The sequence below is a fragment of the Gallinula chloropus genome (assembly GCF_964237585.1).
Source record: "Gallinula chloropus genome assembly, chromosome: 3".
NCBI lineage: Eukaryota > Metazoa > Chordata > Aves > Gruiformes > Rallidae > Gallinula > Gallinula chloropus.
In genome coordinates this window covers 4,002,674-4,025,365 of record NC_140087.1, presented here as the reverse complement: position 1 = coordinate 4,025,365, position 22,692 = coordinate 4,002,674, and the positions used below count along the sequence as shown (strand labels likewise).

The 22,692-nt window shown below is 43.3% G+C and overlaps 1 protein-coding gene across 2 annotated transcripts in view; it reads left to right on the top strand.

Annotated features, from left to right (window-relative positions):
• The window catches only part of NKAIN2 (sodium/potassium transporting ATPase interacting 2), a gene marked incomplete at both ends in the record, with an annotated part of 533,835 nt that extends 514,384 nt beyond the window's left edge, over nucleotides 1-19,451 (top strand). For both annotated transcript variants that reach the window (XM_084262084.1, XM_084262083.1), the window contains one exon: nucleotides 19,366-19,451. In XM_084262084.1, coding sequence (XP_084118210.1) covers nucleotides 19,366-19,451 — 86 coding nt within the window. The remainder of the gene's footprint in view (nucleotides 1-19,365) is intronic.
• Nucleotides 19,452-22,692: the final 3,241 nt, after the last annotated feature.

Below are 22,692 nucleotides of genomic sequence, written 5' to 3'. Positions count from 1 at the left end.
CCTTCTTGATCTAAAATTTGCAAATGCCTGAAAGGCAAAGGAGTCATGAAATGCAGCTTAGAAATACGTACTCCTTTCTTATGAAAAGATCACTGCAATTTCTTTCCTCACAGCTTAGTTTAAGAGATAAAATTTTTTAAAAAGCAAAAATCACAACTGGCAAATACAAGCTTTTATGCTGGCTTCCCCCCTCCCCATCCCTCTCCTTATTGCAGATTTTTATTAACTATCTTCACAGTAATTGGTTACTGCTGAGGGTATAGCTCTTCTGTGTTGACTTGTGTGTTCTCTTGTAAAAGCACTTCTGGCAAAAAAATAGCATTAGATCATTGCAGGACCTTCATTTATGAGAGGTGAGACCGTGGAGCTCCTCTTTGTTCCTGCTGCTCCCAGGGTACAATTACAAGGAGCTAAATGATATCATATAGAAGTTTGTTTGTGTTTCTTCTGTTTATTTATATCAATAGAAGCCTGTTGAGCAGAATTTGCTCCTATTACATGCTATGGAATCAAGCCATTTCATTTTTTTCTCTATTCTGTCCTTGATTTTTTTTTAAAAGGGCCACTGCAGCATTTCAGTACATCTTGGGATTCCTACGAAAGCACTTTAGAAACAAGTATCAGAACTGCATGTAACTTTGATAAAATATACATGAATCCTAGAGAGAGCTCTGCAACAGGAAGCTAAAGGGTTTTTATTTGATTGAGAGCACTGGTAGGGCTGGTGGGGGTTCCTTTGTGTGTTCTCCTGCGTAGAAAATTGCTGCTACCCTATAATCTATTGGCAATACAGTGCCACTGCGAGCCGTCAAGGGGAGATTGAGTGTCGAAATCAAACCAGACTTTGGAGGTCTTTGCTACGCTCGTTGCAGTTGTCTCTGTGTTTTTGTGGAGGCAAGGAACACACAGGAGTAACAAAGAGTTTGGGACAGGCATGTGTGTTTTGGAGCAGGGGTATGTCACAAACAGGTCTTCTCCTTTTAGGGAAGGATCCAGTCGTATGTGCTTTCTCCTACATTCCCATTAAGTATATCTCCTGTCCACAGCAGGAGAACAATTCCTTGCCCCCTAAACGAAATCACATTTAATACCATTCTGCCCTATCTTCTAAGGGCTTAAAGCTTTTTTTTTCATTCTTATATGGCACAACATAAGTAAAAAAGCAAGGAAGGGACTTGTGACTTGGCTCACGAAACAAGCACAGAAGTCGGAGCACATCTGAGATTTCTCCCGTGGTCTGTAAAGCAGCAATCCTGGCAGCACAGCACTGCAGCCAATATGGTATTGTTTTCTGCTCACTGCAGCAGGAGCTCCCCATTGTTCAGAAGCAACAGATTGTCATGCTTCTTTGAACCTGTTCTTGCCTGTTTTGAGGCTTTTATTACTTTGCTGGTACACCTCAGCCAGGCCTCTTCTTTTAGCCAGAGAGCCATCTTACCCATCTGTGAGCATCTCTCTCATGTACTGGGACAAATCCCCACCCAGCACAATGAAGCCAACACAGCAGCTTCTTCACCTCCAGTGGGGTTGCAATAGCACTCGGGTTGGATTAGGCCCCTCAAGGTATCATAAAATTAAAGCAGCTTTAATTTCTACTCAGAGGCTGCAGGTAGCAGAGAGTAAGAATGGTTCTGGTTCTCTCTTTGCTCCAACATCCACTGTGATGTGCACTGAGCCCTAGCTGTGACAGCCAGGGGCTCTAGTCTGTACTGATACCCCCTGCTCAGGTATAATTTTAGATTCTTTTATTCCCATTTAGACATGTTCTGTCGCCTCCCCCCCGTTTCAGCAACACATCCATCTATTGTGCTCCTCTGAGAAGTGATGTATCCCTTATGGATATCATATTATTTAGTATTGATACTCCAGAGGGAGATGCCTAAATGTAACTTCCTCAGTACATTCACAGATGAGGTTGTCCCAGGCAGACCAAGTGAGCACAAAGGAGAAAAGCTTTCAGGAAAAGTGAAATATGTCTCAGAGCCATTGCTAGAGTTTCCTGCACACATGAGTCTTTGGTGTGAGACCAGGTCAGATCCCCTAGCTGTGTTTCTCTTCCCACAGTCTCCTTTTCCATTTTTCCAGCCTGGTCCCACCACCCTTTGGTAAAACCACTGAGTAACTGAGATCCTTTGGTAAAACCACTGAGCAACTTTCCCACACCCTTGACTGGCTTTCACAGCTTCTGGAGTGGTCTGTGAAGAACAGAAGGACACTGCTGTCTTCTTATCCACCTCCATATTCACACAGAAGAAATCTAGATTGGCCAGAGCCACCAGAAAAAGCCTTTTGCATATCACAGTGGTTGTGGTGAACACTCAGGCAGTTCCTTTTCTTCTGCTTTGTTAATGGGCCACAGGACCAACAACAGTCCAGAAGAGGAGTGAAAGAGGCAGAAGCGCCAAGCCTGGCAGGAACAGGCAGCAAGGCATGAAACTAGAGGAAGTCATGCAACATCCAAGATCCAGGCAGGGGTGCATTCCCAATTTTAACCAGAGAAACATATCAACTCTGCTCCAGAGAAGAGAAGGTGCTTCATCTTCTGTTGGCACAGAGCCTCAACTGTAGAAACACAATCAGGTTGCTCTTAAGCTGCTTCAGCTGAATTAGCTTTGCTCTTAGAGTAATTGGAACAAGCTGAAAGAATTACTATTTCTCCATTCTTTATGCAGATTTTATTAAGAGAACAAATGAGCAAGGGTAGAATTAAGCAAACATTTCACTAAGATTAACCTGCTCTAACCTCACTAAAGGATTAGGAATGGAACAATACAGTGATCAAATCAGGATCATAACTAGGGCTGAATCAGCAAGTCTAGAGGTTTTAATTATTCACACACCATCTAAATCCAGCAGCAGGCCCCTTAAATCAAAGCACAAATCCACACTACTTTTCATGAGAACAATCTGCTTTGGGTAATTCTGCATCAGGGATCAAAGAGGAAGCTTCTTCCCCTCTTGGTACTGTCCCAAGCAGCGCTCCTGAGCTGAACTGCAGCACCCATCTCCAAGGGTGGCTTTTCCCCAGCTACTTCTCTTGGTGGTTTATCACTCCCAAAGGTCCCTTCTGCATCCTGTTCCCTGTGGGAAGGAGAAGAGGAGCACTGAGGGTTGAGTGCCCATCAGGGAAAGAGGAGGCAGGATGGGCAATGAGCAGGCCTGCTGCTGACTCCACACTCTCCTCTTTACCATTGCCACTGGTATGCCTAAGCCACTGTCGTTCCTACCTCATTAGCATTATTAGCTGCAGCAATTAAAAATAAACCATGAAAATGTCAGCAACGATCATTACTTGGAGGCATCCGAAGGCTGTAAACTTAGCAGAGCTCCTCGTTTGCTTTCCAAAACCGTATCAGGCCTGCTCTTTTCAATGGCTGCACATTATTTTTAATAACATCGAAACACTCATTTAATATGCATTTCCTCACTAGCAATTTGGCTCCCTGCTATAAGCTGTTACTGCCTCACTAAAAGAAAATTCAGTGTATTTTTGAAAATGTTATTAAATATACAGCTATTTTGTGGAAGACCCTGGAATGTAAGCAGTAAAGCAGCAGCATCCTGGTGCTTTCTGGGTTTTTTTCTTGTAAGCAATTAAAAAAAAAAACCCTGGGTTACTGAAGTGGGAATACACTCACCTTGCAGGTTCTGTTGAGAGAAGGTGGCCTGGCTTGTTATCAGAGGGACAGAGGGACAGCTTTGGCTGGGAAGCAGCCCCAGCCTTGAGAAAATCACCAATTCAGTCTGTGTGCAGAAGGCTCCCTTGCAGACCCATATTGGGGAGAAGAAATAGATTTTACCAAGCACAACACTCTAGCAGGGCAATCAGAGAGTAAATACAGCCTGCCCGACTGTTCCCTGAGTACGATGAGGTACAACCCTTGGACTGTCTCACAGTAGCAGGGATCTGACTGGCTCATGTACTATCTTCTCTCAGCACTGTTTCCAGGTAAACTGCAAAGCAAAAGCAATTGCAACTTGGTAAATAGATTGTTGCTTCATATTCCCTTGAACCCAGCTCTTGGGGATGTCTGGCACAGAAGTTCTAGATAACTCTTTAAAATTATTTCACTCACCCCCATCAAAGTTTGAACACAAGATTCTGTTTGAATTGCTGACTCCAGATATCCCCAGACAGGGAATATCTATTGGTGAGCAATACAGCATAGCAATTATGTGCCAATAAACTCAGTACCAAACAACAATACAATCTGGGATCCTAGGCCTGACCTGGGAAGTATGAAGGTGATGACAGAGATTTTCTTTTAAGACACAATATTAAAGCCACCAGTTGTGAGAGACGTGAACTTTTGATGAATATATGGGATAGGTAGAAAAGCCTTTTATTTTTAGGTCTGTTACAGGCTGTCTTCCACTTCTGGGCAGGTTATTTAACCTCTCCATACTTCTATTTCCCATATTTAAAATGGGAAATAATGACAGGAACAAACTCACAAGTGTGTTGCTTCATAACTTTGAACTTCTGGGATGAAAGGCACTATTGAAGTGCAGAATATGCTCAGATATCACTTTATTTCTGTGCCAAATGCTTTTCACAATCTGCTTAGCGAGACATTACAAAGAAATAATACCTCAGCTTCCATTCCTGCTTAAAAATCTCTAAAACAAAGACAAAGAGAAACTGATAGCAAACGTTCAGCTATTAATTCTGCTTCTTTATTTCCCTTCCCATTTTCTGGTGAATCTGGCTGTAAATCCTGTGACTACTAGGACAGGAGAACGATAGAAAGGAAACAGAGGCTGAGGAAGATACCTAAAAATGACTGCAACCATCTTTCTGCATCAAGGCTGGGCTTGAGTGTGTCTCTGCAGGTTGTTGTCCTGGGCAGCCTGGTAGGTCTCTTCCCCCATCAGCTGAAGAGTGACACCACAGCTGCAGTGCAAGCTGCAGCCTGACCAACGCAGCGTTATCCGTTACACTTGAGGAACACAACACAAGAGAGGAGGTACCAGGTCTATGCAGCTCAATATCTAATACCCAGCAATAAAGAACATCTGATGCTTCCTTATGAACCTATTTGCCATACAAGCATACATGGAATTGAGTGCACCCTCAGCAAGTTTGGGGATGACACCAAGCTGAGTGGTGTGGTCGACACCCCAGGAGGAAAGGAAGCCATCCAGAGGGATCTTGATAGGCTGGAAAGATGGGCCCGGGGGAACCTGATGAGGTTCAACACTGCCAAGTGTCAGGTCTTGCACTTGGGCTGGAAGAATCCCAGACACAGATACAGACTGGGAGAAGAGCTCCTGGAGAGCAGCCCTGCTGAGAAGGACTTGGGGTTTGTAGTAGAAGAGAAATTTAACATGAGCCAGCAGTGGCTCTTGCAGCTCGTAGGGCCAATGGTATCCTGGGCTCCATCAGCAGAGGGGTGGCAGCAGGGACAGGGAGGTGACTGTCCCTCTCTGCTCTGCCCTCGTGAGGCCCCAGCTGGAGTCCTGTGTCCAGAGCTGGGGCCCCAGTACAAGAAGGATGTGGAACTGTTGGAGAGGGTTCAGAGGAGCCACAAGGATGATTAGAGGGCTGGAGCACCTGCCCTACAAAGAGAGGCTGAGGGAGCTGGGCTGGTTCAGCCTGGAGAAGAGAAGGCTGTGGGGGGACCTCATTGCAGCCTTCCAGTCCCTGAAGGGAGCTTATAGGCAGGAGGGGATTCAACTTGTTAAAAGAGCAGATAATGGCAGGACAAGGGGGAATGGACTAAAGCTAAAGCAGGGAAGGTTTAGATGAGATATTAGGGGGAAGTTTTTTACAGAGAGAGTGGTGAGGTGCTGGAACAGGCTGCCCAGAGAGGTGCTGGATGCCCCGTCCCTGGAGGTGTTCAAGGCCAGGTTGGATGGGGCCCTGGGCAGCCTTGTGTAGCTCCAGGCCTGGAGGTTGGTGTCCCTGCCTGTAGCAGGGGGGTTGGAGCTCTATGATCCTTGGGGTCCTTTCCAACCCAGACCATTCTATGATTCTATGATTCTATGATCACAGCAAATCCTATAATTTCCAGTTCAGGGACTTCCTTAGCCAGAAATTGCCTTCTTGTATTTTGTTGCCCACAGCGATCTTTTCTTCCTGAAAATGTACTCCTGTGCTTAAACTAAGAACATTTTCATCTAAAACAGCCTCCTGAGAGGAGTTCCAGCACCTCAGCTATGTATTTTTCAGTTTTGCACCTACCACTTTTGTCATGTGACCTGCATCTTTCTATGAAGAACAGTGGTCATTCCATCTTCACCTTTTCCATGCTGCCACAGGTTTTATAGACTGTCATCAGCTGTGTCCCTCAGTCTCTGTGGGAATATTACAGAACTTGTGATCCTTTTTTTAGTAGGTAGGAAGGGGTTTCTGCATCTTCAAATCCTTCACATCACTGAAATAATAGAAGTAGAATCTGTCTACAAAGGAATGGCTATACCATAAGGAGAAACATCTGCATTTTTGGGCCTCTCACTGATGCCACAAAAAGTCAAGGGTGGTATCCATATCACAACCCTACAGCTCCATGTAATTAGGACTGCAGTTTACACTAACACTCAAGATTTCCACCACTGTCAGTGGAGGCAATGATGTAACTCCAAAGAGAAATTTGCCCTATCTGTGGTAGACACCTTTCTCACAGCAGGGTGAATCACTGGTCTGACTTGCTTGGTTACTGCTAAGGACAGCCTAGGGAGTCTGCAGAGGGAACATAAGCACAAATAAGCACAGGAACAAATACAGGCCAATATTTAAAACACGGTTGCCCTCCAACTGTTGAACAGGTCATTCATGAGTGAGAATTCAATGAGCAGGCTACAAAAGCTAAAGCTACAGCTTGGTTTTGCTCAGCTGCACTCTCCAATTTGTAGCCTGTGGCTAAATTAGAAGCTTTTTCTATTTACATGTTTCATTTAGTGTGGTGACTGCTATGTGAACTAAGCAAACCAAAGGGAGGGAAATGGGATGCCTTTGGCTGTTAGGATGCTGATGGAAGCATGAAGGGAGAGAAGCCTTTGAAATCCCTTGGTACTACCTCAACACTTGTCATCCTAAAGAGAGCTGTCTTGAAAAGTTGCAGGGCCACCAGGAGCACTTAGGAAATCCCCTGAGATGCCAGTACAGCGTCAACCTTTTGCACATATCAATAGCCTGTTCCCGTGTCATTATTTCCAGTCATGTCCTGTCTTGGAGGGGACCTTCTGCAGAGCAGAAGGCTGGTGTTGAACACCTCATTCTCACTGGTGCAGCACAGGCACTTCACATTCCACAAGGTGTGCTCGCTGGTTAGAAAGCACAGGCTGAAAAAGTCTGAGCTGCAGAATGGGAGGCTGAAGCTCAGAGGGAAAAGCCCCTGTCAGGAAGATATGACAACTGAAACCGGCTGCATTTGAGATGCAAATAGACCTGAGCAGTCCAAGGTGTCATAGGCTTTGGCAGACTTTAAGCAGCCTGGTCTGTGATCATTTGGCACTGAACTGAAGAGAGAGAGAGGGAGAGAAACTTAAAGCTCAGAGGAGGTGCAGTTTGTTTAAATAATAGCAAGTAATTAGTCTGAAGACAAAATCAGTGATGGCATTTTATAATTACAATTAATTTAAAGGTTAATTTCTTTTGGTGCTAAAATCTTATTTAAAACATTTACCAGGAAAGGAAATTAGGAGGTTACTATCTAGATGCATAGAATGCTTCTGGGAATCCATGCCTATTATCACTAGAAAATTAGGTTAGACGCAAAATGGGAATTTCAATTCATTTTAGTGTATAATAGATGGTGGTCAGGGCCTTGAGTCAGAAGGGTTGCTTAGGGTAGACTGTACGATTTACATTTTCTTTGTTTGTGGGATTAATTGCAAATGTTTCCAACAAAAGGGCTGGGTTTATACATGAACAAGCTTGACATGAAAAGAAAATTGGTTATGGATTGCTGCTTTCGTAACTAATGAAGTTGATGTTCAAAGAATCCCTAGGAGACAAGGCTGTGGCATGAGGCAAATATATAAATAAAATCACACAGGGGAAAATGGTGGTGTTGCTGGCTCCATCTATGATAATTTCTCTTCTCCCTCACTGTCTTCCCTGCCACTCCCCTGGCATCCATCAATGCTTCCTATGGGGATTGTCAAGCTCAAGTTTAAAAAATGTCTAAATAACATAACGTACAGCTTGAAGGAAGTAACATTTCCATTCCAGCAGCTCATCACAATGGGATGCTGCTTTATAATATCAGTGCATTGTAACAGCCAGGGGGAAAATACTTGCCTTGCATCATGTTTTAACTATCCACCACCCATGTTTTACACTGTCATGAAAGGCAAGTTGCAGGAGAATTGGAAAAGGTTCACATATATGAAAAGGGAATTAATGGTTAACTTCCCTTTCATGAAGAAAGATGCCTCTCAAACCAAACTGCTTTGAAAGTTTTACTTGTAAGTAGTTAAATATTTCAGGAGAGGAAAACAAAGTCCAGGTCATGCAAGTGTCCCACACAGCTGTGTCAAACCAGTAGCAGAAATGAGGTAGCAGCTAGTGACGGTTCTGACAACAAAAGCTGCATATGATTTTAAGATATGATGTGGCTGTTGCTGCAGCTGAATAGGATGTGGTCTTCCTGGCCACTGAAAATATTTTGGCATTTAAAAAGAAACAAACATATTCAAAATTTGGGAAAAATTAGCAAAATCTGAAACTCTCCACAAGCTGAAAATTGGAAGGGAAATAGTTTCAGGCAGACTGTTATGTTTTGTTTCGATGCTGGTGAAAGGCTTCATTCTGATGCAAGATGTTTGCTGCTACTTTGCACCAAATATGGAGGGCAGGGTTTGGTTTTAGAGGCAGGTCCTCCTCCACTGTGCCCAGGGGAGCATCTCCTCCTTCACCCAGATGGAGGGACATCAGCTTGGTCCCAAGAGCACAGGGAGAGGAGCAGCCGTCAGACAACAGCGTGAGGCTGCTGGTCCCCTTCCCCACCCTGGTTTCCCAGCCTCCAAGGGTAGCTGTCTGCCTCCTTGGGGTTCAGCCAAAATAAGTGGGCGTAACAAGAGAAGGTCCTGGCCAGCCAAGCTCCATCCAGACTGAAGGACTGAAATGTCTCACAGAGGAGTAATGATGAGCTGCTGCCAGTGGGCTAGAGTCATTGACCATTTCCAGTGGCCTTGAAAAAGACACCTGCCCACAGCCTTAGTGTCTTCCCCACTGAGAGAGTCATCATGAGCTCCTTGCAGTTTCCTACATGCCTGGGACATCTCTTTCTAGTAAATTATTTTTATCAGCATGCCTTCTGTTCAAATTTTCCTTATTACTTTTGCTTTTAAATGTCTAGATAGGTCTTCATTAGCATTGGATTGTTAACTTTCAGAGATCTGGGCCTTAATTCTCCACTTTGTTGCACCTACTAATGACTCTTATTCTAATTTATTAGTGTGGTGGTCACACTTGGAGGCCACTGCCCCAGGCATTTTCTTTTTCTTTTTCTTTTCTTCTTTCTTTATCACTTGCCCCTCACAATGACCTGGCTAAGAACAATTTTTCCTAACGATTCATCTGATAACTTCTATGATAAGTCAATCAACCCTATATTTTCTTTAATTCTTAGGATGATTTGTGAGTCAAAACCAATTTCAGGGACACATTTTTCTTCAGTACTCAAGCATGAAAACCTGAAAGCAAATGGCTGTTTTCCAGCAATGTCCACATCTGTCCAGTTTAGAAAAGTTATATGTTCTTCAGAATTAATGTTCTCATAGTTGAGTGGAGGTCTTCTACAGACTCTTTATTAAGCATTGGACAAGACCCACTGCAAGCATAGACAAGCCTTGCAGGGATCAAGTGGCAGCCTACCTGACTGCAACCCTATTCCCAAGTCTATGGACTTGACAAGTATCTTACTGCATTTACAGGTATAAAAGGCAGCACTTACCATTTCAGTTCAGTAATTCTCATTGCTGTAGCTATGTTCCAGCCATTTCCCCACAGCCCCTGGCTTTGGTCTTTCCTGCCCTATTCGTGGTCCCTTTTTCTGCCTCCAGCTGTTGAAGCCTTGCTCATGCTTCCCAGCCCTGGTTACTCCTGGCTTTTTTCATCGTGGCTCCTTTCCAAGCCAGGACCTTGGTTCCCATCTCCCTAAAACGGTTCCCACTGTTGGCCAGCCCTGCCTTACTGAGGTATTGCTCCAGCATGTAGTCTTCCTCACCTCCTTCCCTGAGGCTCTGCTGCTGACCAAATCCCTTCTCTGCCTGGTAGAGAGGTGTATTTTGGCTTCTCTAATTTCTGGGCAATCAACACCACTCTTCCTGGTGTTTTCTGCTAGGTACAACCATCAGCTGAGCTCATTTTGATCCCTGGCCCTAATTACAGGGAGCAACAGGCTGAGATCCCTGTCAGTACCTTTCTAAGGGTGGTGACACTGTGGTGTTTATCAGGTTTCACAAACCTGTGTAACTCCCTAGTCCTACATCCTATCTCAGATGGGCTGATCAAAGAAATAGCCAGTGGATCAGTAGAGACAGAGATAGAAGAAGATGCTACTAACCTTATCCAGCAAGAAACAAGGTAAGAGGAAAAATAACTGGAGAGAAAGCCTCAGTGAAGCAAAAAATTACAGAATCATTTCAACTATTGTAAAAGTAAATGGCATGGCATAGTGGCACTGGGGGAGAATCTGAGCTGAGAAGCTCCACCAAAATTTGTGTAGGGGTTTTCCTTTCCTGCTCTTGGGGACATCGTAGGGCTCAGAAATGCCTGAGGTTACAGGGTAAAAATCCATTGCTTTAGTTTCACCTTGCAAACGGGTGAGCTAAGAGCACTCACAGGTAGTTATCAGCTCTTTGGCAAGGAAAACATTTCATCACACGGCAAGAACTGGACTGAGTGTCCAAGGCCTTACACCATTTCTGAACCCTCCTGTGCTGGCAGGATGGGCACAGCCTCACGTATTGCCTTCCCTGTCCCCCTCCCACCGCTTCCCACTCTGCCAGGGCCTGGCTCTACCCTCTTTTCGAGTCTTAATCGCTGTGCACTTCCCACAAAGACCAATAACATTTGATTATCATTATAAACAACCTTTACTGAGGTTGTATTTGAGCAAACCTCCTTCTGTGTGCTGCATTGTGCAACAGCCACCAGGCCATGCTCACAGCATAAAAAGGCAGCGGCACTAAAGTGTTTGGAAGTGTCCTCACCAAACAGCAAGGCAGGTAGCAGGATACTGGCAAAGCGACAGGAGCAAGGGTGTCCCCATATGTTCCTTTATGTTTTTACCATATGTCATTTCCAAAGTTATTAAAACCAAGGCTAATTTTACCCCTCTTCATTTTTCCTGAGTTAGCCCAGTTTTTAACTGCCAGTGTTTGTGCACAGCGCTCTCCCTCCTCCTACACTCACTTCTGCACTACCAGAGCCTCCAGTGGTGTTATTTGCTGTAGCTTGTTTGCCATCCCACCCAGCTGTGCATGCAGGGGAGTGGCTTTGCTGTGGGGGTGACGTGTAACCACTGTACCTCCCAGGCCTGAGTCAAAAGTAGGGACACACACACACAAGTTTTCAGCCTCCAGAGCTGTCATACCTGAGTTTAACACCTCACATGTCAGACAGTTTCTCTCTGTGCCATGTCACGCAGGAAATACATTCAGCCATGACACACAAGTGCAAGAAGCATCCATGTGCACATGCACATACACTTACCTGTCTATTAGTCCTTTTTAAACAGCACCACCTTTATCTTGGGTAATCATATTTTTAAAAAATTATTTTAGTGCTTTATATTCATTAATATATTCAAGAACAACCACGATGCTGAGCACTGTGCAAACATGAAGACCAGCCTTGTTCCTTGGAGGTTGCAGTTTATGTATCAGGCAACTGGTGGATAGAGGCAGACAGACATCACAAAGAAACTATGAGCAAATGTGGTATACAGGGAAATAAGTGCATTGGCAATCTAATTAATGCCAACAAGGCAAAGAGTTTTAGAGAAAACAGTAAGAACTGCTTTTGGAGGGATTATCTACCAGCAGGACTCTGTCCTGGTCAGGCCCCAGACCTGGAGTATTGTGTCCAGTTCTGGGCTCCCTGGGATAAAAAAGAAAGAGAGTCCAGAGAAGGGCTACAAAGATGATTAAGGGCCTGGAGCATCTCCCCTATGAGGAAAGGCTGAGTGAGCTGGGACTGTTCAGCCTGGAGAAGAGTAAGGGGGGCACCCTATTAATGTTTATAAATACCTTAAGCATGGGATGCAGGGGGAATCAGCCAGCCCCTTTTCAGTGTCTGTGGAGACAGGACAAGGGGCAATGGCTGCAGGTTGGAGCACAGGAAGTTCCACACCAACATGGGGAAGAACTTTTCCCCAGTGAGGGTGAGGGAGCCCTGGGACAGGCTGCCCAGGGGGTGTGGAGTCTCCATCTCTGGAGAGATTCCAGCCCCGTCTGGACGCCGCCCTGTGCAATATGAGCTGGGGAGCTGCTTTGGCAGGGGGTTGGACCCCATGAGCTCTTGAGGTCCCTTCCAACCCCTGTGATTCTGTGATTCTGTGATCTCAAGTAGAGAAGGTGTTTGGAAATTTTACAATGGAGGTCAAGCTGGCAGCATATGGAGCAGAACTCAGCTTTTAGAAACCAAGAGAGATCAATGTGGAGTCTCCACAAAAAGCTTTAAATGTAAAAAGGTTGTAAAATGTAAAAAAAAATGTAGCTTCTACTTGACGTAATACAGAAGATGAAAGCAGTAGCAGGGTGCAGAGAGGAGTAAGTTAGCCAAACAGATGAGCCCTGCAGCTTTCATCTCCTTAACTCCACATTTGGTGAGTTAAAAAGATTTAAAGAAAAAAAAAAAAAAGAATAATTGTGGTGTTTGACACTGAGAGTCCTGGGTAAATGTTATAGCTGTGTCAACAGGTAGAAAAGTCTTCCTCTTCAGTATGCAAAAATAATCTTCAGAAATTAAATCGTGCACAGCCCAAACCAAAGCTGACATCTAACTTACATCCTCAAGTGACAGGCAGGCTTGAGTATACAAGTGCCAACATTCACTATGAGAGGTAGCAGAGAAGGTTCTGGAGGAGCAACTGAGAGTTCCAGTTTTAGCTATGCTGAACTGGAATTGATGTTTAATTATCCATCAGTAAATATCACAGAGAGAAGCTGAGATTTTATTTTGTGTAGAAGGAGCAGAGTAAGCGCAAGCCAGGCACTCCATGACACCTCAGAGAGCTGGGGACAGCAGGTCTGTGTTTGTGACTGCAACTACTCCATCCTCAGGAGGTGGAGAAAAGGGAAAGGCAGAGGTTACTGCTCATGGGACTCTGGCAGGAAGTTGGAGTGAGAACCACCAAGGGAGGAGAGGAATGATGAGAGGGGGAAGGTAAATACCATCAGGGGAGAGTGCAGAGGCGGAGATTTCAGGAAGAAGAAAGTAGTGGGTGTGCAAAAGGTGGCTGGATGTCCATGGAGAGGACTGTGTGCACTGGGTTACTAGTACCCAAATTTGGATGGGAAGAGGTGATATGATTGCAGTTCACAGAATCAGGGAATCACAGAATCACTAGGTTGGAAAAGACCTGTGGGATCATTGAGTCCAACCATACCTGTCCTCTACTAAACCATATCCCTGAGCATCTCATCTTCCCATCTTTTAAATACATTAAAGGTCAGTGACTCAACTGCCCCTCTGGGCAGCCTGTTCCAGTGCCTGATAACTCTTTTGGTGAGGAATTTTTTCCTAATGTTTAAGCTGACCCTGCCCTGGTGCAACTTGAGCCCACATCCCCTCATCCTATCTCCTGTTGCTTGGGCAAAAAGACCAACACCCATCTCTCTACAACCTCCTGTCAGGTAATTATAGACAGTGATAAGGTCCCCCCTGAGCCTCCTCTTCTCCAGGGTAAACAACCCCAGTTCCCTCAGCCACACCTTATAAGGTTTGCTTTCCAGTCCCTTAACTAGTCTGGTTGCCCTTCTCTGGACACACTCCAGCACCTCAATGTCTTTCTTGTAGTGAGGGGCCCAAAACTGAACACAGCACTTGAGGTGCAGCCTCACCAATGCCGAGTGCAGGGGCACAGTCACTTCCCTGGACCTGCTGGCCACACTGTTTCCGATACAAGCCAAGATGACATTGGCCTTGGCCACAAGGCTAATGGCATCTTCAAGCTACATGCAAGGGATGGAATGGCAGAGAAGCTACAGAACTGGAGAAAAGTGTTTGAAAATATTTGAAACCATCAAAAGAGAGAATGGGGCAAGCAGGGGTAAGGGTGGGGTTGTGTTTTTATTAAAGGAATTTAGATGTATTAGTATTGGGGGGAAATGAAAAAAAAAAAATAGGGAACAAGGTACTTGTATCTGCAGTAAAAGATAAAGGAAAATGAACTGTAAAAGGAGTGAAAAAGACTGGTAAAGTGAAGAAAGGAGGATGACTTTATCAGTTTCTTATACAGAAAATAGGGGAGATGGTGTGCAGAGAAACAAGTGGAGATGGGAGGAAGGAAGCAAATGAGGAGGTGATGGGGGTGTCTGGGATGGACCTAATAAAACTAGAGGAGCCAAGCTGCTTCATCAGGGACAAAGTGAAGGAGGAGAGAGGAATCAGTGACAGAGGTCACCCTCATTACAGAATTGCTACCAAAGACACTTCTGAAGAAAAGCCCCGGGCAGGAAGAGGATGTAGTGGTGAAGGCAAGTTTGAGTGCTGGCAGTAGATTCATCACTATAAGAGGCAGGGCTTCATCCTTCCATTCATCAAGTGTAGGGACAAGATAATCAGTAAAAAAAAAAAACATTAGTAGCAAAGAAACAAAGTAAGAAGAGGGTTTGATAGCAGTCAAGAAGTCATCCATACCACAGGTCACACGTTGGCCAAGTACATGGCTTTTTTCTTTACCTTTCCCTTTCCTTTTCTCTGCAGATAAATCCCCTCGCCCCGCTCCCCATGACTAAACTCTTTATCCTTTCATAGCCAGCTTGCACTGATTTTTGCATGCCTCCTAAAATGCAAGGAAAGCCATAGCATCAGTCATGTTTCTATAGACATACACCCTAAATTACTTTTTTGGGTCAGATCTTCAGCTAATGCAAATTACCACTGCTTCAATGAAGTCACTAAAGCTACAAATATCTATATATTAGCTGTGGGCCTGAATCTTTATGGTTCAGTATTTATGTCTTATGGAGGAAAGTTTCCATAAGGAGAATAGTGTCTAGTGTCCTGGTTTCTATTCTACACCTTTCCATTTGCTTTATACAGGAAGATGTTATTGCTTTTATTCCACACTGTTTCCTTTCTCTTTGTCCATCTGTTCTTTCAATGTTTCTCACTTCAAACGTTCTAGAAAGTCCCTTCTCCCATATGGACATTCATGCTAATGGGGTCTTTTCTGTGCATCCCAGTTTAATGGTCCCTCTATGCACCACAAACTTCCACAAATGAAAAATGAGAAACCCATTTATGCCTCTCATCCTGTCCTGATATACACCGGAGACAGTGGATGCTGTGACTCCGAGCAGAAGCTCACAGCCCTGTGGGTGCTTAGCAATAGAAAATATGTCCCTATTTTGAGCCATATGTCCTGGCTATGTTACGGTTGTAATCATAGTCATATGCCTGACAAGCCCCTTAACACAAGCAAAGGGAGAAAATACTTGGGCTGAATTTCTTGTAGCACATTTTACAGATAAATAATACTGCTATTATTCTATTCAAGTCCAGCTAGGAAAATAAGCATCTCAGCACACAATATTTAAAAGGAACAGGGTTCTGTTTCTTTGTATATGCACATGTGCTTTTACTAAAGCAAAACATGACAAAAGAGCCACTTCTGATAACAGTGACATAACAGATGAATGTAAAATAGAATAGTCAAAAATATGTTTGATGGATGAGGTTAAGGACGGCAGCCTCTGTAGCGATTCAGCTAATGAGCCTTGTTTTATTCATCTCATGTTACTGCTGCCAGGAATGTATCAGTTGTACGACACTTTTAGTGACCTTTCAGGCACAGCCAGGATAAAATGCCTGCAGAAAGGGCAGCATTTTGCATGCTTAAAGAAACGAGCTCAGAGTCTGCAGGGAGCCTTTAGCGCAGCCTGGGCACCACAGGCTCTGCAGTACTGAGAAACCGCCACCGTCAAGAAAACTTGCTATGAAGAAATTACTGAAAACCTTTGGAGTTTGCTTGCTATTACTTCCCTTTACCCTCCTTTGTTTGTTTTTTCACATGTAAGGAGCCATCATCTGCCTACAACAAGGCTGCAGTAGTGCTGTTTGCCCTGCCATCATTGGGGTTACACATGCGAGAACTTCCACGGTCTCTACAAGACCTGCCTTGTCACTTGACAATCTGGCTTGTTAACACTCTGTGTTTACTTTGTGCAAAGACACAATGCATGCAGAGATATTGAGCTTGCATCTTTCCCTCGTGCCTACACAAGCTCATTTTTACCCAAAGAAATCCTTTTCTGAGCGTGTTGCTTCAGCTTTCGGAAAAAAAACCCTAAAATCACCCTTAAGACCTTTCACCCCACGACTGCAAAACAGAGTGTCTGTGCCTGCAGCTTTCTAATAATGGTCTACCAGTTGCTTGAAGGGTCATTGGAACTACACTAGAAATGCAAGGCTGGACAGATGCTTAGAGCAACATCTGTAAAGTGGCATGTGTCCCTCACCAGTGAGACACTTGGTCCAAGACAGGTATTTTCTGGCTTGTGTTGTCAGAGGTCAGGAATGAGGGAAAAAATAAAAGGCAAACTGGGCAAAAGAACAACAAACAACAGCTACAGCAAATACATGCCCGTTCTTTTTGCTTCAATCTTTCTATTTGAATAAGAGGAGTCTTCTTTCCTTCCAGCCTAGCCCTTCACTGAACAATATTCTTACAGGGAATTCTTCATTCTCTACTCACAGACTTAGTATACATCCAAATACCTGATCACCCTCTAATAAAGTTATTCTGATGCTTGCAGACAGTGAGTAAGTAGGAAGCAACAAGTGGTGTTTGTCTTGATTTTTATCAAGATTTTGGCCCTGTGAAAGGTTTGTAAGCAGGGCAGGGAAGCACTGTGCAGATGCAGTTGTCAGAGCTTGTGGGCAGAATTGTTTAAAAATCTAGTTGAAATTTAGTTATCAGCCAGCTGGGATGACATTTCAGATGGGATCTCACTGGGACCTTGGCTAGGGAAATAATTCTCTTCATTATTTTTGTTAACAGCAAGAGTGATAGAGGAGAGAACATTGGTAACAATTTCAGATGAAACCAGACTGGGAGGGGAACGAGCACTTGTGAAGATAGGATTAGAAGTCAAAATGATCCTGAGAAGTGGCTTGAAATCAAGAAGATGAAATTCAATATAGACAAGTGCAAAAGAACTCCAGTGGGGAAGAATCAATCAAATGTCTTCAGATAAAAAAATGGACTGTTTGGTTAGACTATAGTTAGTGTCAAAACATAAAAATAAAGATCTGGTAATTAAACATTCGTATGATGCTGTTGGAAGGAAGGAAAAAATCCAAAAGGGAACAAACAAAAAAAAACCCCACCCTGGTATTCCAGGTAATGGCAGTTGTTCCAGTTAGTTCTGATTTGTGCACCACACCGTAAGAAGAACATAAGCAGACTGAAGAAGGATCTTCAGGAGTGGAAATTTAGAGGCTTAGAAGGCATGGGCCATGAGAAAAAAATTGAAAGAACTAGGTATGCTTAAATCTGGAAAAGATGAATTGCATGAAAATACTTCTTGAAAATGCTTAAAAGTAGTTATAAAATTAAAAAAAAAAATCTCATTTGTCTTCATATCCATTGGGAGAAAAGGCCAAAATGTAGAAAAGTAGTTAATTTGCAGGAAATTACATTTAAATTAGACATTAAGAAGTTAGGCTCAGAGAAAGGCAATGCAGAGAGACTATAGAACCTCCTTCATTAGAGATGTCAGGGATTAATTCAGTAAAACATCATTCTGGGATTGGAGTGTATGTATGTTACCACAGAGCACAGAATCAGCTACTTTATTTCTGCAGGGGCCATTCTTTCCAGGGAAGAAGGTGGATGACAGATCCAACAGGTCTGTGGTTGTACTGGAGACATACTGTACTGGTCCAGTCTGGCGTTTCTGTGGCTCCTTGCTGGCAAAGTAAATGGTGGCCAGAGGGGTAGAAGAATTTGGTTTCATAACGTGTCTGGAATGCCTGTGATGGCATTGCTAGGTGTGGCAGACATTGAGGGGTACCTCAGCATAAAACAAGCCTCAGAAATGCAAGTTTTCAGGTCTCCAGCCACTGTGAATGCTCCCAGGGCAAGGGCTATAAATTTACATTTTGCTATTTTTATGTGAATGTTACTGCATTTTAGATCCACAAGAAGCCACCCTCTATCAAATAACCTTTTGTTTGTTTGTTTTGGGGAGGTTTTGGGGGTTTTGCATTTTACATACACAATCAGTCTGTCAGTAGCAGTGCACAGACCTGTGAAAAATGCCTTTTCCTTCGGTCCTTTTATATCCAAGTAAATTCAAATTCACATTTGCTATGTAAGAGAAAGCATTTCAGGGATGAGAGCTGCCCAGAAATAACTCCCAAAAGCCAATAGATGGGTCTCTTGGTGAAAAAGGAAGCAAAGGGTGTGCTTTTACCTGTGTAAAGAAAGTGTTATAGCAGGGAAACGGGGGTCTCAGGCTCAGATCTGATTGAATTGCCCTGGAAATTGTTTAAAATAAACATGAGAAGACCATCTGGAGCTGGCAGTGGTGTGAATTAATAAATAACTCCAACCCTACAACCTTCCTGCAGACCTCTAGTGCCTTGAGAGAGATGCTGTTTTCCTTAGATCTGGGAAGCCTCATCTCTCAAGCTCACATAAACTGTTCCAGCCCTCTGTTAGTGCTTTTCAGCCCAAATGTCAAAGCAGGGAATCAGAGAAACTTCTGTCTCTCAGACAGAGTCGGATCAATGTGCTCTCTCCTTTACATCACTGAACCACAGTATGACAGCAAGCCAGGCACAGTAATCACAGTCAGAAGCAAAGCTTTCATGCCAATAAATAAATGGTTTTCAGCATTTGCAATATCTGAATAGCATGTTGTTTTGTACTCTAGTGAGGCACTCTAAAAACAGGTATGCATGGCTGTTTCTGATAGGCAGATGGCTGTTATAAATCCTTCATTGTCTTTCTATGATTTTAAAATTAATTTGATTTTAAAAAGGAAAAAAATGGGCTTTTCCTTTTTCACCTTTTTTTTTTTTAATACCCTTTTTCTGCATCTCCACAATTAGCTGATCTATTTTTAACAGATTATTAGGGGGCACATCAAAAATAATTTCTGTGCTCAGTGGTTCTTGAATGATTGTGCCTATCACTCCTGTAAAGATGTTGCTAATGAAAGCAATTTTCCTCCTTTCAGTTGATTTCATAGGTGGATTTGACTCTTACGGCTATCAAGGTCCACAGAAGACATCTCACTTACAGCTACAGCCCATGTATATGTAAGTACTTGACTTCTGAGATACTCTGCAGAGTGGCAGGCTGATATTAAAGGATCATTACACTGAAAGATGACGTGACTTAAAAATTCAGAATAGGCAGGAGCCCTTTTGGAGAGGTTGAATTCATTCTACACTTAAGCACCAACATTACGCTTCTGTTGAATTATAATGATCACTCGTGGCAGGATGTGATGTGTCACAGTTGTTTAAACAACACCCAGCTCTTGCCTGATTTGCTCCCATTTTCATTCAAGCAGTCTCCCCTCAAAGGCAATGAGAATTCTGTTCAGTAAAAAAGCAGTCAAATCTGACAAAACCTGGTGGCAAAAAAAAAGTGGGTTTTATCAAATTTTATCAAATTTTATCAAATTTTATCAAAAGTTCAGCAACTGGCTGATTTAGTGGATGCATTTAGCATTTGTCTCACCAGCACATCTGTTCACTGGGGCGTCTCTGTCCTGCATTTCCAGCGTCCATATTAAAAAAGAAAAAACTTTGGATAGAAGACAGTATTCTACCTAACCAGTGAGAGTGATAACTCCATCCAATGCCTAGAAGCATGGATGATATATTTGGGGATTAAATGGGCAATCAAACCTCATCACATCCACACAACTGGAATACATTCACACCAGAGCTCACACCCAACCGTAGACCCGTCCAGGAATAATCATCTCCAAATATTTCTTGTACTGATGCCAACTGCAATTCAGAACGCTCCTGACTGCCCAGATAAATCTTGCCTCATTGTTGCAGCCTTGTCAAATGTTTTTTCATCTACCACCACTGGCCTACATGGGACAAGAATGGCACAAAACAGCTCACAAAGGGACAAGGTTGTGGGTTTTTTTTTTCCTTTCTTTTCCTACTGAAGATTTCTTTTGAGGAAAAGAACTGAATGCAGGCAAACAACAGCCATCCCAACATATGCTTCCCTTCACCCTTGAATGTAATTTAATTTCTTCTGATTAGTGGAAGTGTCTGCTAATGGATTAGTGGATTTTTGCATAGAACTGGCATCAACTCTTTTATCAATGGTACAATCAATTCTGCAGCAGTGCTTCGGATTGGGCCTTTAGGGAGCTTTGCTAGGAGCTTTTTAATAATCTCAAATTACAATAGTGCAGATCTCCAATGCCATCTTAACTTCATCTTCCCATCTGTCTGTGCTCAAGTAAAGATTTTTCACCTGCACTTTTGGCACAGTGCTGTACATTTAGAAAATGTTATTTCCTTCCTAGTATTACGTGTGGCTCACAGGTACTTAGAACAATTCTAATCCTATTTCTCTCTCAGTATACCATACCTTGTCATCAACATATGGAGCCCTCTAGCTGAGATATTATCCCATTCTCTTTATGCTCTCGGTGCTTCTTCCAGAACAGCAGATTGCATTTACTGAGCATCTTCACAGTGACTGGAAAGAAAGCTAGACCTGTGGAAAAAAAAAGGAGGCAATATTGTTAAGCCTATAGTTGAGTTTAGGAGATAGATGATTAATCCAAAACTGTGTTCTGCCTCATCTCAATGCTGTGCTCTTCCTGGAGTACAGGTGATTTTTTTCTGCCTTAAACCAAGACAGAAATCTGTATGTAAACTGCAATCAACACATTGAGGTACTGCCATGTCTCAGCCAAAGTCAATGATGCTTCATGTTTCCCTCTGACTGTCCAGTATGTGACACAAGGTCCTCTAGAATCGCTACAGTCTGTCCTTCAGAGGCTTTCACAGCATTTAGTAATACCTTTCTGTTATTTACAGCTGAGGTGCACCAGAAACACATGCATGTGTACTCAGGCTGCAGTTGCTCTGTAAATGTAGGCAGCCTGTTAGGTGGTGGAGTGACAAATTCGAGTGTCAAATAAATCAAGCCGTGGTTTGATCTGCCTGTAGCACTATTTACAGCAATATTACGGACTGGAAATCAAAACACACTGATATGGTAACAGCAGGCCATGCTCGATGTTGTAAAGCTTTATTTGGTGGGAGGAAGGGTTGTGTTCCCTGGGGATCTTGTATGCCAAAGAACATCAGTGTCAGCCTCCATATTCAAGGAGGAAAGAAAGAAATACAGGACTTTACATTACTCTCTGGCCGATGCCACCTGCACTTTACAATGCTCAACATGTCTAGAGAAAATCATAGGAAACCACAGAATCATAGGATTGTAGAATGTGTTAGGTTGGGAGGGACATTTAAAGGTCATCTAGTCCAACCCCCTGCACTAAGCAGGGACACCTTTAACTACATCAGGCCGCTCAGAGCCCCATCAAGCCTGACCTTGAATGTCTCCAGGGATGGGGCCTCCACCACCTCTCTGGGCAACCTGTTCTGGTGTTTCACCACCCTCATAGTAAAGACCTTCTTCCTAATGTCTAATCTCAACCTACCCTGCTCTAGTTTAAAACCATTGTCCCTCATCCTATTGCTACATGCCCTTGGAAACAGTCCATGCCCAGCTTTCCTGTAGGTCCCCTTCAGGTACTGGATAAGGTAAAAATTAATTTAAAAGATTTTAAAGATAAGAATCATTTAACATAGAAAAACAGAAAACAGGATAGGATAAGATGATAGGATAGGATGGCATAGAATAGGACAGCATAGCATAGCATAGCATAGCATAGCATAGCATAGCATAGCATAGCATAGCATATAGAACAGACCTTCTGCTTCACGGAGTCCCTTGCCATACTCTCACTACTACCCAAGCTACAATCCATCCAGGACACAATTATAACCATACGTATCAATATAACTTTTTTCACAGCTTTATTGATTGCTACAAAATGTCTTTGAATTTTGGAGGATTTAATAAGCATCATCTTGTTTAATTCTTGCAAAAGATCAAGAAAATACAAAGATAGCTTGTTGCCACCTCTGCACTCTCTACTATACAGTCTCACACTGAGTGCAACTCATGAGGAGCTCTGGGTTTATGAGAGAAGTTGGAGATGGTTGCCTTTAAACCACGTGGTTACTAAATATTTCCAAAGGCACAGTAGCACCTCTTTTTGCTGCCTATGGGGTGGTAATACCTATAGGTGTGCTAGGCATGCTATGAAAGCAGAGGAGAACGTATGGCTTCAGCTTTGAAGAGCTTACCAAAACGATATCAGCTTCTAATGGGTGTGCAGATTCTGTCAAAACACAAATTTCAACATGTATTTCAGTAATAAGCACAGAGAACCCCCCATATATTTACCAGATTGATTTACTCACATACAGAAATAGTACTAATCTTAACG